Below are 13,858 nucleotides of genomic sequence, written 5' to 3'. Positions count from 1 at the left end.
ACTGGGCTTAAACTGTAGCATAAAAATTTTGTTTATATGTGAATATCTAAAAATGAAGATTAATAAATAATAAAATGACTGCTGATAGTAAGAAACATTGAAAATGCATCAATTATTGGTAGACTCTAATAGGAAGGCGACAGACTAACAATTCTTGCATCATTAGTTACAAAGCACAAAGATCTTCTAAGTGGTCCATTGATATTAAAATGGTTGAAAATACTTTAATATCAATATTGTTGCTTTCATAGTTAAAAACCATGAATTAATTAAAATATAAAATTTCCCTTTGAAATACAATGAAAGTGAAATAGAACCTTTAAAACATGATTTTTGTAGAAGTAAAGAAATGGAACGTTTTACAAGCTACCGTAAGTTTTAAAAGCACAGAACTATGTAAAACTAGACTTTTTTTAGGATATGATCAATGAATTGCAGACATGTTTACCTCTCTTGCTGCTAGAAGCTGCTGTACAACAGCTGAGCTCACTGTATTGGGAATTGTTAAGGTTTTCTCCAAAATCACTTTTAAGAGATCTCGAACACCCTGATAGAACAAAAAAGTCATAGGTTAAAATATAAAAACGTCCCCGGTGCTAGTTAAAACATCTAAAGTTTTCAAGGTTATACACTTGGAAAAAAAAATGTTACCCCCAAGGTCACACTTTTGATTTTTTCTGAACCAGAGCTAACGTTCAACCTCCTAACATTAACCCAAGAGAAGTGTCATGTTCCAAAGCAGAATTCTAAAGAATGGCTTGCAATATGAATGAACGAAGAAAGTCACTTATAAATAAAAATTAAACTTTCCACACTCTGCTAAGCTTTTTTGACCGTCACAACATTAGAAGAGTTTCTATTACTATGAGGGTCCAAAAAGTTTAATTTGAGCTTAACGGACAGAAATATATTTGAATATAACTTGAAAATACTCTGAAAACATGGACAATACTACAAACTTTCTGGCAGATGACCTTTTCTACTCCTTCCCATTGCATATTCTAACTTTATTCCCCTTTCTCATCATCCATCACATACTTTAATCCCTCAAACTTATCGAATAAGGCCATTCTGTTAACTGGTCATCCATATCTATCACCAGTTGCATTATTTCAGAGCAGAATCTGATACATAGAGAAGAAATTTCATTCCATAGTATAAACAATGTGATGAATCTTATAAAAAAGACAGACAAAACATATATATGAAAGAAATCAGAAACAATTATAAAGCACTATACAAATAAGTACAGAGGTAAAAACTACATATTAATGCTAAGAAAGGTGAAATAAAGTACAGAGAAAATAATCAGAAAAAGCTTCTTAGAATTAATTCTGTATTAAATCACGATTCAAGCCAATACTTATCAGTCAAGTCATTTTAGATTAGCAAAAATACAGACATAAAGCACAGGGTCAGGTATTGGCAAGTCTTTCAAAAAGGACAATAACAAAAGTGGCTTGAATGAAGGAGAAGCTTCTGCAGCTATGGAGCTCCTGAGATGTATTATGAGACACAATTAGAGACTGTATGCTGTTGTTTTTGGTCAAGAGCAGAGTGCTGAAGACACCAGTTAAGGAAGGAAATGTGTCCAAGGGAGGTCAAGGTGAAGCAGGACTTGCTCCCTTCATCAACTGATGCCTGCATCTCTTCTCAGTTCCATACACACCTGCTCTGTGCTTTCATTGGAAAGGGGCCCCAACATCCTAAGATTTGTGGCATGAAGGGACCCAGAGTCTGCTTGGTGACTTCCCTACTTGTCACAGAAATTTACCAGCCACCTGCATTTTTAAGAATGTTGGGAGGGGAGCAGAGAAGCTCTGAGAAACACTGAGCAATTTTAAATCCCTTCAGGAGATACAACAAAAAAGGAGATTTTGTAAATGGTTCCACTTCATTTCTCCCATGTGAAATTAAGATATGTACACTGAAAAAGTAATCACACCTAACGATTACTTTTTATATTGAATAATTAGGAAAAAAATACCTTGTAATCCACTCCTCCAATTATTTTCCGAACCAGTTTAAATGTTAAGGCCCAAAGCTGTGTTCTTTCCCATTCAAGTGTGTCAGAGTTTATCAGGGATTCACAAACCATCCTAGAAAAAAGGAATACCCATTCCAATTACAAGACAGAATTTTTGCAAGTTCTCTAATAGCCAAGGTCTGTGTACTCTGGATATTATATTTGCCACAGTAAGGTTTTTTTTTGGGTCTTCATTGCTGTGCGCGGGTTTTCTCTAGTTGTGATGAGCAGGCTTCTCATTGCGGTGCCTTCTCTTCTTGCAGAGCACGGGCTCTAAGGCACACAGGCTTAGATCTCCATGGCATGTGGGATCTTCCCAGACCAGGGATTGAACCCATGTCCCCTGTATTGGCAGGCGGATTCTTAACCACTGTGCCACCAGGGAAGTTCCAGTAAGTATTTTTCATACAGGTACATATTACTCAAGCACACTTTCAAAAAATTACATATAGTATTTTACATTTTTTACTTATATGAAAGACTAAACACAAAGTAGAACTAAATAATATTAATTACATTATATTTTTACTAGAAAGATATGTACCAAAAGCTATTGGTTAAATATTTACCATTTACCTGTTTGTGGCAAACTGTATTTTTCCAAGATGGCTGCAAGAAGACTTTTGATCCCACATGCTCTTCTAAAATGTGACATTGATACTCCTCCCATGAAAAGTATCAGTGTCATTCTCTACCCCTCAACCTGGGCAGGCCTAATACTGGCAAATGGGATGCTGTATGACTTTCAAGGCAAGGTGGTAAAGCTTCTGCCTAGCCCTCTTATGAATGCTTGCTCTTGGACTCCACTATGCTGTGAGAAAGTCCAGGTTACATGGAGAAGGCACATGTAGGTTCTGGCCAACAGTGCCAGCTGATGTCTCAGATGACAGCCAGGTATCATCCACCAGATATGAATGGGGAAACCTTTGTCATGACTCCAGTTGTAGCCACTAGCTGATTGCAATCACGAGACCTGAGAAAAAACTACATACTACTTGCCCAGTCAAGCACAATAATCATGAATGTTAATAATAAAAGGATTATTATTGTTTTAAGCCACAAAGTATTGAAGTAATTCATCACGCAGCAAAAGTAAACTGGAACCAACCGAGCAATTCCACTCCTGGGTATATAGCCAAAAAAAACAAAAACACTAAACTGAAAAGATACGTGCACCCCAATGTTCATAGCAGGATTATTTACAATTGCCAAGATATGGAAGCAACCTAAGTGTCCCTCAACAGATGAATGGATAAAAAAGACATGCCATACACACACACACACACACACACACACACACACACACACACACACAGTGGAATACTACTCATCAATAAAAAAAGAATGAAACTGTGTCATCTGCAACAACATGGATGGACTTGAAGGGTACTGTGCTAAGTGAAATAAGTCAGACAGAGAAAGACAAACACTCTATGATATCACTTATATGTAGAATCTAAAAAATACAATAAACAAACTAGTGAATATAACAAAAACAACAAAAGTTAACTGGAACAAGCTCATCAACGTGAGTGATTTTAGTCTCTGGACTGAAAGGCAAAGTCTGCTTGGTTTTGAGCACCGTAAGTATACAATTCTAAGAATACTGCATCCTAGAAATTAAAAATGAGATATCACAAAGGATTTCTTGTTGAGCCCAACTTCCTTCTTCATTCCCTCAACCAATTTCTAAACATTAATAAAAAAGTAGATTCTGGGCTTCCCTGGTGGCGCAGTGGTTAAGAATCCTCCTGCCGATACAGGGGACACGGGTTCGAGCCCTGGCCCGGGAAGATCCCACATGCTGCGGAGCAACTAAGTCCGTGCACCACAACTACTGAGCCTGCACTCCAGAGCCCGTGAGCCACAACTATGGAGCCCGCGAGCCACAACTACTGAGCCCACGCGCCACAACTACTGAAGCCTGGGCGCCCTAGAGCCCGTGCTCCGCAGTAAGAGAAGCCACCGCGATGAGAAGCCCGCGCACAGCAACGAAGAGTAGCCCCCGCTCGCCGCAACTAGAGGAAGCCCACGCACAGGAACAAAGACCCAATGCAGCCAAAATTAAAATAAATAAAATAAAATAAATAAATTTATAAAAGAAAGAAAGAAAGAAAGACAATTCTTTAGAGTGCTCATATTCACCATTAAACGTACCTGGGTGGAAGGAGACCAGTCTCGACTGCCACTGCTAAGCAGTCATAAAGAAAAGAAATTCTTCTAGGGCTATGCTGGCCGTGAATGAACCTCACGGTCCACTGGATGCATCGTTCGTGAGATTCCTGGGAAATCAGCAAATGGTTACGCTTTAGGTCTAAACTTACATTTTGTAACTAACAAATAGCTAATAGTACCTGGGAGTATATCAAGACTATGAATGAGATACTCCATTATAAATTCATGGATGAAAACAAATTCTAAAAAAAAAAACCTGAAAAAATTCAGATTTAGTACTTGAGTTATAGTAAGCTTAATCATACAATTATATAAGCTTCCACCATTTTTACTACATGGCACCTCCAAAAAGAGTACGATTTTATTAACATATGCATGATCAATAGAAAACTCTAGCAAAGATTGTGTACGGCATTGTAAGCGGTGCCCTTAATGGCAGATATAAATATTCCTGTCACTGGGGGAAAAATCCACTATGAATTAGTACATCAGCCTCATGAGAATTTCGTGAGTCTAATTCCTAAGAACCCAATGAGTTATGAATCTAATGACATATCCAATTTCTAGACTTGCAAAACTTTAAATCTGATACAAAAATGTAGTACCCAAATCACAGATTATCTTCTAGGATATCCTCAAGATGTCCTGCTCCTCTGTGCTACCACTGTCCCTGATACACACTTCTACTGTTGAACATATAATGCTGATTTAGAAATACTTATTTTCTTCCCAGCTCCTCCATTAGAATATAAAATTTTCGAAGACAAGGGCTGTGTCTTAACTCATAAAATGTTTAACGAATTATTAAAATATTAAAGTATGTCATAAAGATGTTCAACATCACTCAGAGAAATGCAAAAATAAAACCACACTGAAATAAAATTGCTCCTGTTTTTAGATAGGCAAAGATCAAAAAGTTCAAAGATCAAAAAGTAGATTAACATTCTACTATGAGGCTCTAGGGAACAGATACTCTTATGCATTGCTATCGGGAGTATAAATTGGTAAAACCCTTATGGAAAGCTATTAGGCAATTTCTATAAAAACTACACATAGACATACCCTCTGACCCAGCAATACTATAAATTTATTCCGTGTCCCATGCATAAAACTGTTCATTATAGTATTATTTAAAGCGAAAAAAGGTAAGAAGCAACGTGTCAGTTGGTAGGAGACTGGTTAAATAAAGGAAGGTGCAGCCATATAACAGAATATTGTGTTGTTATAAGAAAGTGAGAAAGGAAGGCAGAAGTAACTCTTAATGGATTGATGTAGAATTACTTTGAGAATTTAATATTAAGAGGAAAAAAGCAAGGTGCTAATGAACAGTGTACACGGCATATGAACATTCTATAAAAATGATTCTATGCATAAAACACTTCTAGGGGCTTCCCTGGTGGTGCAGTGGTTAAGAATCCACCTGCCAATGCAGGAGACACGGGTTCAAGCCCTGGTCGGGGAAGATCCCACATGCTGCAGAGCAATTAAGCCCCTGCACCACAACTACTAAGCCTGTGCTCTAGAGCCCGCATGCCACATATACTGAAGCCTGTGCACCTAGAGCTCGTGCTCTGCAACAAAAGGAGCAACTGCAATGAGAAGCCCACGCACCGCAACGCAAAGTAGCCCCTGCTCACCGCAACTAGAGAAACCCTGCACGCAGCAACGAAGACCCAATGCAGCCAAAAATAAATAAATAAAATTAATGTATTAAAAAAAAAAACACTTCTAGAAGGAAACATAAACTGGGAATGCTGTTTGCAGACAGAAAAAGAAACAAGCAATTAAGCTAAGAAAGATGGAAGGCAGATTCATCATTGGGTCCAACTTTTGGTCCAACCCTTTGTACTTTGTACCGTATGAATATATTATCTATTAGAAAATAATTAGGGTGCTTCCCTGGTGGCACAGTGGCTAAGAATCTGCCTGCCAAAGCAGGGGACACGGGTTCGAGCCCTGGTCCGGGAAGATCCCACAAGCCGTGGAGCAAGTAAGTGCGTGAGCCACAACTACTGGGCCTGCACTCTAGAGCTCACGAGCCAGAACTACTGAGCGTGTGTGCCACAACTCCTGAAGGCCGCGCGCCTAGAGCCCGTGCTCTGCAACAAGAGAAGCCACCGCAATGAGAAGCCCGCGCACCGCGACTAAGAGTAGCCCCCGCTCGCCGCAACTACAGAAAGTCCGCATGCAGCAATGAAGACCCAACGCAGCCAAAAAATAAATAAATAAATAAATAAATAAAAAGAAAAAAATAATTAAAAGTAAAAGAAATTTAAAAAAATGAATATACTGAAACTCTGTGATTCATGTCTGAGTAGCAAGTCTTAACCACCAGCAGCTCAAGTGCAAACAGTTCTCATTTTCCTACCAAAATGCACCATGAGAAGATAAGGTACTACTGGACTATGAGCTCTTTAAGGATCACACACTTTGTCTTTTTCAAGGCTGCATTTTCTGGTGAATGTTCTCTGTTACTAAGTTTTACTGCTCCTTTCCTCAATTTTATTATATCTTTGTATCCTTATTGTGGCATCTTTGTATGAATGCTGGGCCAGTTTCCAGTTCCTTAAAAATGGAAAATTTTATCCATTACACTCCCTAACACAGCTGTTTCGAAGTACAAATAAATCAGCATAGGATCAAAATGGTTTTATATAATCTAACTTGGGAGAGATTTATAAAAACAACTCACTGTGCTGTTGTCAACCTGATTTTTCAATACAGATTCTCTACTGGAAGAATACAAATTGAAACAAATGGAAATCAGAATTGACAAGTAAAAGATGATGACAATTTTATTTCTCCTTTTCCAGAAAGACCTTAACAGCAACATCAAAGAAAATGTGAAAAAAGAAAGGGTCAAAAATCATCAGCTGAGTGTATTAAAAATGCAGAGCTCACCTGAGAAAGACCACCCCAAAACTGTCTGAAGGCCCCCAGACAGCTAATTAGCTTTGTTTTTTCATCTTCAGGGGTGTCCATAAACATGCTAAAAAACAAAAACAGCATTATTTGCCACTAGTTTTAAAAAGGTAATTCAACATAATCAGAATAGTGGATCTTAAAAACCTCCAAATCAGACCTAAATAAAATCTTACAAAGATACACTCAGGTAAAAACACAAAAATCTGCCATGCATATACTCACCCAGGGAAAGCCTCTTCTATAATTTCCGTTTTCTGTTAAAAAAAAAAAAAAGTAAACGACGTGAATTTTGTTTTTTTAAAAAGGGAGGGGGAGGGGCGTGACCGAGCAAAATAATACAATGCAACAAGGGCAAGTCACCTTAAACAGCAACGCGCAGAAACAAACAATACCTGCCTGCTTGGCCTGTAACAAAGGGTGTTGTGGATTTCAAAGGAGACTTGGAATTGGACCGCAGTTTGAGAACTGCTCAACCGTTGCACACATACACGGTTTCACAACAAAGAAGAGATGGAGGAGAGGTTGCCCGGGCCAGGTTTCTTGAGTCGTTGCCCGCGAGCCACCCCCTCTCCCAGCCATCGTCCTGGATCCCTGGCCGTTCCACTCACCACCACCTCCTCAAAAATGCTCTGCAGTTGCGTCTCCATCTGGACCATCTCCCCCGCCTTCCTTGGACACCAGGCGCGCTGCCCGGGTCAGGCCCGAGATCCGGCAATGGAGGGGCAGAGGGCCGGAGACGCCTGTAGGAAACCTCAGCTCGTCGGGGTCGGTTTCTTCCCCAATCGCCCAGCTGAGTCCGTCCCCTGTTTGTTGCAGGGCCCAGCAAACAACCGGAAGCTGCACGGCCCAGCAAACAACCGGAAGCTGCACGGAAGCCGGATCGCTGGGTGTCCTCTGATTACGAAACCCGCAGAAACCAGGGACACAGTCAAATGGTTCCGCCTGTGGAGAAGTGCGGCGCACGAGCCAGACGAGAGCGCCCCCAAGTGGAACCTCGAGCCTAAGTCACCCCGAGGCCCGGTCGGCTGCAGACCGCCACTTCACGGCTGAAGCGGGAATTGCTTCCTGCTTGGTGCTGATGCTTTTGCACGGCGGGAAGAAAACAAGCTTGAGACCCAGGGGCTACAGCCTGCGGGAAATGCTCCTCTTGCGACCTGGGGCAACCTGATGTCTACGAGCTGCTGACCTTCTAGGACTCCGTCAGCAGCCTGGAGCCAGGAGTTGAAAGCTCACTTTTCTAGACGACAGGGACAATGCCTTCTCGACTATGGTAACCTCAGTGCCTTGCAGAGTGCCAGAAGCACAGCAGGCTTTCAGTGAAGGTTGAAAAGGTGAATGAACGCATCACTACTGATTTTTAATTAAAATAATCGAATAATAATATATACTGTTTTCAGTTATGATCATCAAAAAATAATATTTATCAATTACTAAATACATATAGCCTCTTTGGTGGTGGGTAGGGATGGAGAAGGGTGGCAAAGAGGAAGGTTGATTCAGTGGCATGGTCGGAGCAGATACACTGAGTGGTGTGCCCCCCACCGCTGTATTCTTTGAAGCATCAGTTGACGTTTTTGTGGAAACTTGCTCTCATTCTTCAAGCTGATTTAGGTGTCTCTTCTTTGTCTTCATATAACACTTTTGTGTGTAAGTAGTAGAGGACTTCATTTATGGAATATTTATCCACTGTTCCCTCAGTGCTAGACATGGTGTTAGGTATTCACTGAACTGTATTGCAGAGTGTATTTTGCAGAATATCTGAGCTATTATAGAAGGGTGACAGAGCCAGAATTATTAAAATCCAAGTACCCTAGCAACCTATTGTTCTTTTTTGTATGCTAAACAGATTATTTTATTGTGGATTGTCTTCAACCAGATTCACTTCTAAGACAGCTTTCATTTACTAGCAGATTTCCACGTTTCGGCTCTGTGTTTCGAAATTGGTATATTCTCTCTTTTTTTAAACATCTTTATTGGAGTATAATTGCTTTACAATGGTGTGTTAGTTTCTGCTTTATAACAAAGTGAATCTGCTATACATATACATATATCCCCATATCTCCTCCCTCTTGTATCTCCCTCCCACCCTCCCTACCCCACCCCTCTAGGTGGTCTCAAAGCGCAGAGCTGATCTCCCTGTGCTATGCGGCTGCTTCCCACTAACTATCTATTTTACATTCGGTAGTGTATATATGTCCAGGCCACTCTCTCACTTCGTCCCAGTTTACCCTTCCCCCTCCCCGTGTCCTCAACTCCATTCTCTAGTCTGCGTCTTTATTCCTGTCCTGCCCCTAGGTTCTTCAGAGAAATCGGTATATTCTCAGCAAATGCCAGCTACTCTTGATACTGGCCAGGGCTTGTACAATTAAGTAGGTAAAATGGTCAGGTAAGAATTAGTTGTCATAACCAAATACAAAGTAATTTTTCTATTCTGCTTGCTGATGCTCTATTCATTGAATAAAAGTTGACCAGCCATTTCTAGACCTTCTTCAAGTGTTTCCCCTCAAGTCATGTTTTTAAATTGATGTATAATTTGTATACAGTGAAATGCATATTTTAAATATACAGCTCCATGAATTTGGACAAATGTTGACACTTGTTTAACTACTACCTCAGGCAAGAGATAGAATATTTCTATCTTCCCAGAAAGTTCTTAGAGTCCTTTTGCAGCCAATCCCCCTCCCAGAGGCAAACACTGGTTTAATTTAAGTTATCATTAATTAGTTTGCATGTTCTCAAAGTTTATATAATTGGATTCCCACAGTATCTATTTGTGTCTAACTTCTTTCACACAACTTTGTATTTTGAGATCTATCCATGTATATCATTCCATCGTATGAATACACCACAGATTATTTTTCGGTTCACCTGTTGATGGATATTTACATTTTCAGTTTTGACTACTACAAATAAAGTTGCTATGAACATTCTCAAACAAGTCTCTCTGTAGACATATATTATTTTTCTAAGAGCAGAATTTTGGAGTCATATAGTAAGTATATGCTTAACTTTATAAGAAGTTGGCAAACAGTTCTCCAAAATGGTTTTTACTCTTTTTACACTCTGATACTACAAATTTGTGTGGTTTCTAATTGCTCTACATCCTTGTCAGCATTTAGTGTTGTCAATCTTTTTACTTTTAGCCGTTCCAATGGGTGTGGATTTTCCTAGTGACTAATGATGTTGATTTTTTTAAAAATGTGTATCTTATAAGCTATTCAGATATCTCTCATGAAGGGTCTGTTTAAGTCTTTTGCTTGCTATTAATCAGGTGATTTCTTATATACACATTTATTTGTAGGAGTACTTATATATTCTGTATACAAGTCTTTTATCAAATCCATGCATGGTGAACATTTTCTCTCTGTTTTGGCTTGCTTTTTCATTTTTAAAATGATGTCTTTGATTAGCAGAAAATTTTAATTTTGATGAAGTCCAATTTATTATGTTTAAATTTTATGGTTATTGTTTTAAGTAGCCTATGAAATCTTTGTCTACCCTAAGGTCATGGAGCTATCCTCCAATGTTTTCTTCTAAGAACTAAGCTTTATAGTTAGTATAGATAGTGTAGATATATAGTTCAAGTATTTACATCCATGATTCATCTTTAATTAGTTTTTGTAGGTGGGGTGCATGTGTGTGTATGCATTAGGGTGGGGCAGGGCTCTCTCCTCCTTGTTTCCAGAGGGGTCATGGCTGCTGCCTAGGGCTGAGTTGCTCAGCTGCCACCCTGATGGGCCTAGAGAACAGAGCCTCAAGCTAAAGAGAATTATTCTTCAGCCTTAAAATGGAATGGAATTTTCCCTGCCAGGTCTCAGACTCGCCTGGGACCCATGTGACCCCTTCTTTTTGACTTCTTCTTTTGGAATAGGAATGCTGGTCTCACCAGTGTATTTTGAAGCAGATAATTTGTTTTGTAGTTTCACGTGTTCATAGAAAGGAATTTTGCCAAAGGATGAATCATACCTCTAGTTTCATCCATTTGTTCCATCACCGTTTGTTGAAATTACCCTTCTTTCTTCATTGCATTGCCTTGTATTAGTCTGGGTCTCTTTTTAGACTCTCTATTCTGTTCTTTTGATCTGTTTGTCTATCCTTATGCCAATATCATATTGTCTCAATGCTGTAGCTAATTAGTAAGTCTTGAAGTAAGGTAGCTTAAGTTCTCCAAATTTATTTTTTAAGCTTATTTTGGTTATTCTAAATCCTTTACATTTCCATATAAATTTTAAAATCAGCTTGTCCATTTTGATCAAAAAATACTGAGATTTTTATTGGGATTAAATTGAATCTATAGTGTAATTTGGAGATAATTGATACCTAAGCAATATTAAATCTTTTAGTCCACAAACAGGGTTGATCTCTCCATGTATTTAGTCTTCTTCTATTTCTTTCAGCAATCTTTTATAGTTTTCAGTGTGCAGATATTACATATCTTCTGTTAAATTTAATCTTATGTATTTTATATGCATTTTGGAGGGATGGTATTTCAAGTAGCATTTTAAAAATTCTGTTTTCCAGTTGTTTATTGCTAACATATGGAAATACAATTGCTCTTTGGATATTGGTCATTAATCCTGTGACCTTGCTCAATTCACTTTTTAGTTCTAGTAGTTTTTTATAGAACCCATAGAGTCGTCTCTGTCCACAGTTGGTCGTCTGTAAATAGGACAGTTTTACTTCTTCCTTTTCAACTTACTTCTTCCTTTATTTCTGTTTCATGCTTTACTGTATTGGCTAGGACCTTCATCAGTACAATGTTGAATAGAAGTGGTGAGAACACACACCTTTGCCAAGTTCTTGATCTTAGGGGGAAAACAGCCTTTCATAAAGTCTGATGCTAGCTGTAGGTTTTTCACTGATTTTCATTATCATTTCATTGATACTGTTTGTCAGATTGAGGAAGTTCTTTTCTATTCCTAGTTTACTGGAAGTTTTTTTTATCATGAATAGATATTGAACCTTGTCAAATGTTTCTCTGCCTCTATTGAGATTTTTCAGTTTTACTCTGTTAACGTGATGGGTTTAATTGATGGGGTTTTGAATTGTGGGAGAAGGGAATTTCCCCCTCTTTTTCCTCTTAGTTCTTTTGAATGGCAATTAAAATAACATAAGGCAGATTAACAGGAGAAAATCAAATTTATTACATATATACAGGGAACCCTCATAAGCATAAAGAATTCCAAAGACAGTAAGGCAAGATGAGGTATATTTATTATTCTGGACTGGAGAGAAGGAGGTAGGAGTCTGGGATTTCAGAGGGACATAAGGCATTCACAGGAAGATGAAAAGAATTAATATTTGGTAAGCATATGTTTGCTAGGCCATCTAGGGACAGCGGAACACAGATAGGACTTTGATCTAACTAGCCTTGATAGGTTCCTCCCTGTCTACCACACCTAGCTCATATTTTACTGTAGTATCTATGGTGTTGACTCCTTCCTCAGACAGGTCTTCTATCATAAATTATTTTAGACAATAAATAGTGGAAGTTCAAAGGTTCTTCCTAAGCCTTTTGAGCATGCCAGAGTGGCACATCTTGGGGCAGCCTGCCCTGAACCCCATCAAAATGCTAAACCAGTTTTGCTTCCATGGGATACATACTATTCGGTCATGATATGTTATCCTTTCTATATATTTCTGGATTCTATCTGCTAATATTTTATTGAGGTTGTATTTTTTTTTTCATATGCTACTATCATCGCCAACTCCTAACAAAACATGCCTTTTTTTGAATAATCAACTTTAACTAGTGAAGAAAACTGCTGGGAGTCATAGGCCTCCAAAAGCCCTTTAACTTTTTTTTTTTTTGAAGGCTGTGGAATACCTTGTACAGCTGAACTCGTGTCGTTCACTTGCTAGGTGACGAGCTAATAATTCTCCTGGGGTGGCTTTGACCTGGCAGATATTTAGTTCCTTGACATTTGTAATATGTATATACAACACAATATGCCCTTGTTGCCATGTAAGAGCTTCTAACAACCTGAGATGAAAGAATTCCAATTTCCTGCTGCAGAGTACCTTCAAGAGTTAGGCTGAGTGTATTATTTGCTAGGGCTGCCGTAACAATAGAAACTGGCTGGCTTAAACAATAGAAATGTACTTTCTCACAATTCTGGAGGTTAGAGGTCTGAGATCAAGGTGCTAGAAATTTGAGATCAAGGTTTCCTATTTTACTCAGTAAGTCAAAATCCATTATTATCATTATTTATTTTGATAAATATATAAGAAATATTTATGATTCATAAATTTATCAGTTGGTTGGTTTCTTCGGAGGCCTTTCTCCTTGGCTTGCAGAAGGCTGTCTTCTCCCTGTGTCTTCACATGGTCTTCCCTCTGTGCATGTCTGTGGCGAATTTCCTCTTCTTATAATGACACCAGTCATATTGGATTAGGGCCCACCATTATGACCTCATTTTAACTTAATTACCTCTTTATTTGGACCCTCTGTCCAAATAAATTACATCTTCAACATGTGAATTTGGAGGCATACAGTTCAGCCTCAAAGCTCCTTCCTCTGGGCCCCCAAATGCACGTCCTTCTAGCATGCAAAATACATTCAGCCCATTACAACAGCTCTCAAATCTTAACCATTGCAGCATCAGTTCCAAGTCCAAACTCTCGTCTAAATATCCTCTAAATCAGGTATAGGTGCTTCAGATGTGAGGCATTCTGAGGTAAAATTCCCCTTCAGCTATGAGGCTGTGAAACCAGATCTGCTTCCAAAGCACA

At 38.9% G+C, this 13,858-nt stretch overlaps 1 protein-coding gene across 7 annotated transcripts in view; it reads right to left on the bottom strand.

Moving 5' to 3' along the window:
• The window catches only part of MED23 (mediator complex subunit 23), a 41,424-nt gene extending 33,642 nt beyond the window's left edge, over positions 1–7,782 (bottom strand). For 5 of the 7 annotated variants that reach the window (XM_065888526.1, XM_065888524.1, XM_065888527.1 and 2 more), the window contains exons 1-6: positions 7,735–7,773; positions 7,349–7,380; positions 7,103–7,190; positions 4,184–4,308; positions 1,988–2,099; positions 449–547 (exon numbers count right to left, since the gene is read on the bottom strand). In XM_065888526.1, coding sequence (XP_065744598.1) covers positions 449–547; positions 1,988–2,099; positions 4,184–4,308; positions 7,103–7,190; positions 7,349–7,380; positions 7,735–7,773 — 495 coding nt within the window. Of the gene's footprint in view, positions 1–448; positions 548–1,987; positions 2,100–4,183; positions 4,309–7,102; positions 7,191–7,348; positions 7,381–7,734 lie in introns of all 7 variants that reach the window. The other 2 variants (XM_065888522.1, XM_065888523.1) reach the window with 1 other exon arrangement.
• Positions 7,783–13,858: the final 6,076 nt, after the last annotated feature.

Source organism: Phocoena phocoena, chromosome 12, assembly GCF_963924675.1.
Source record: "Phocoena phocoena chromosome 12, mPhoPho1.1, whole genome shotgun sequence".
Lineage (NCBI taxonomy): Eukaryota > Metazoa > Chordata > Mammalia > Artiodactyla > Phocoenidae > Phocoena > Phocoena phocoena.
This window is presented reverse-complemented; position numbering and strand designations above follow the sequence as displayed.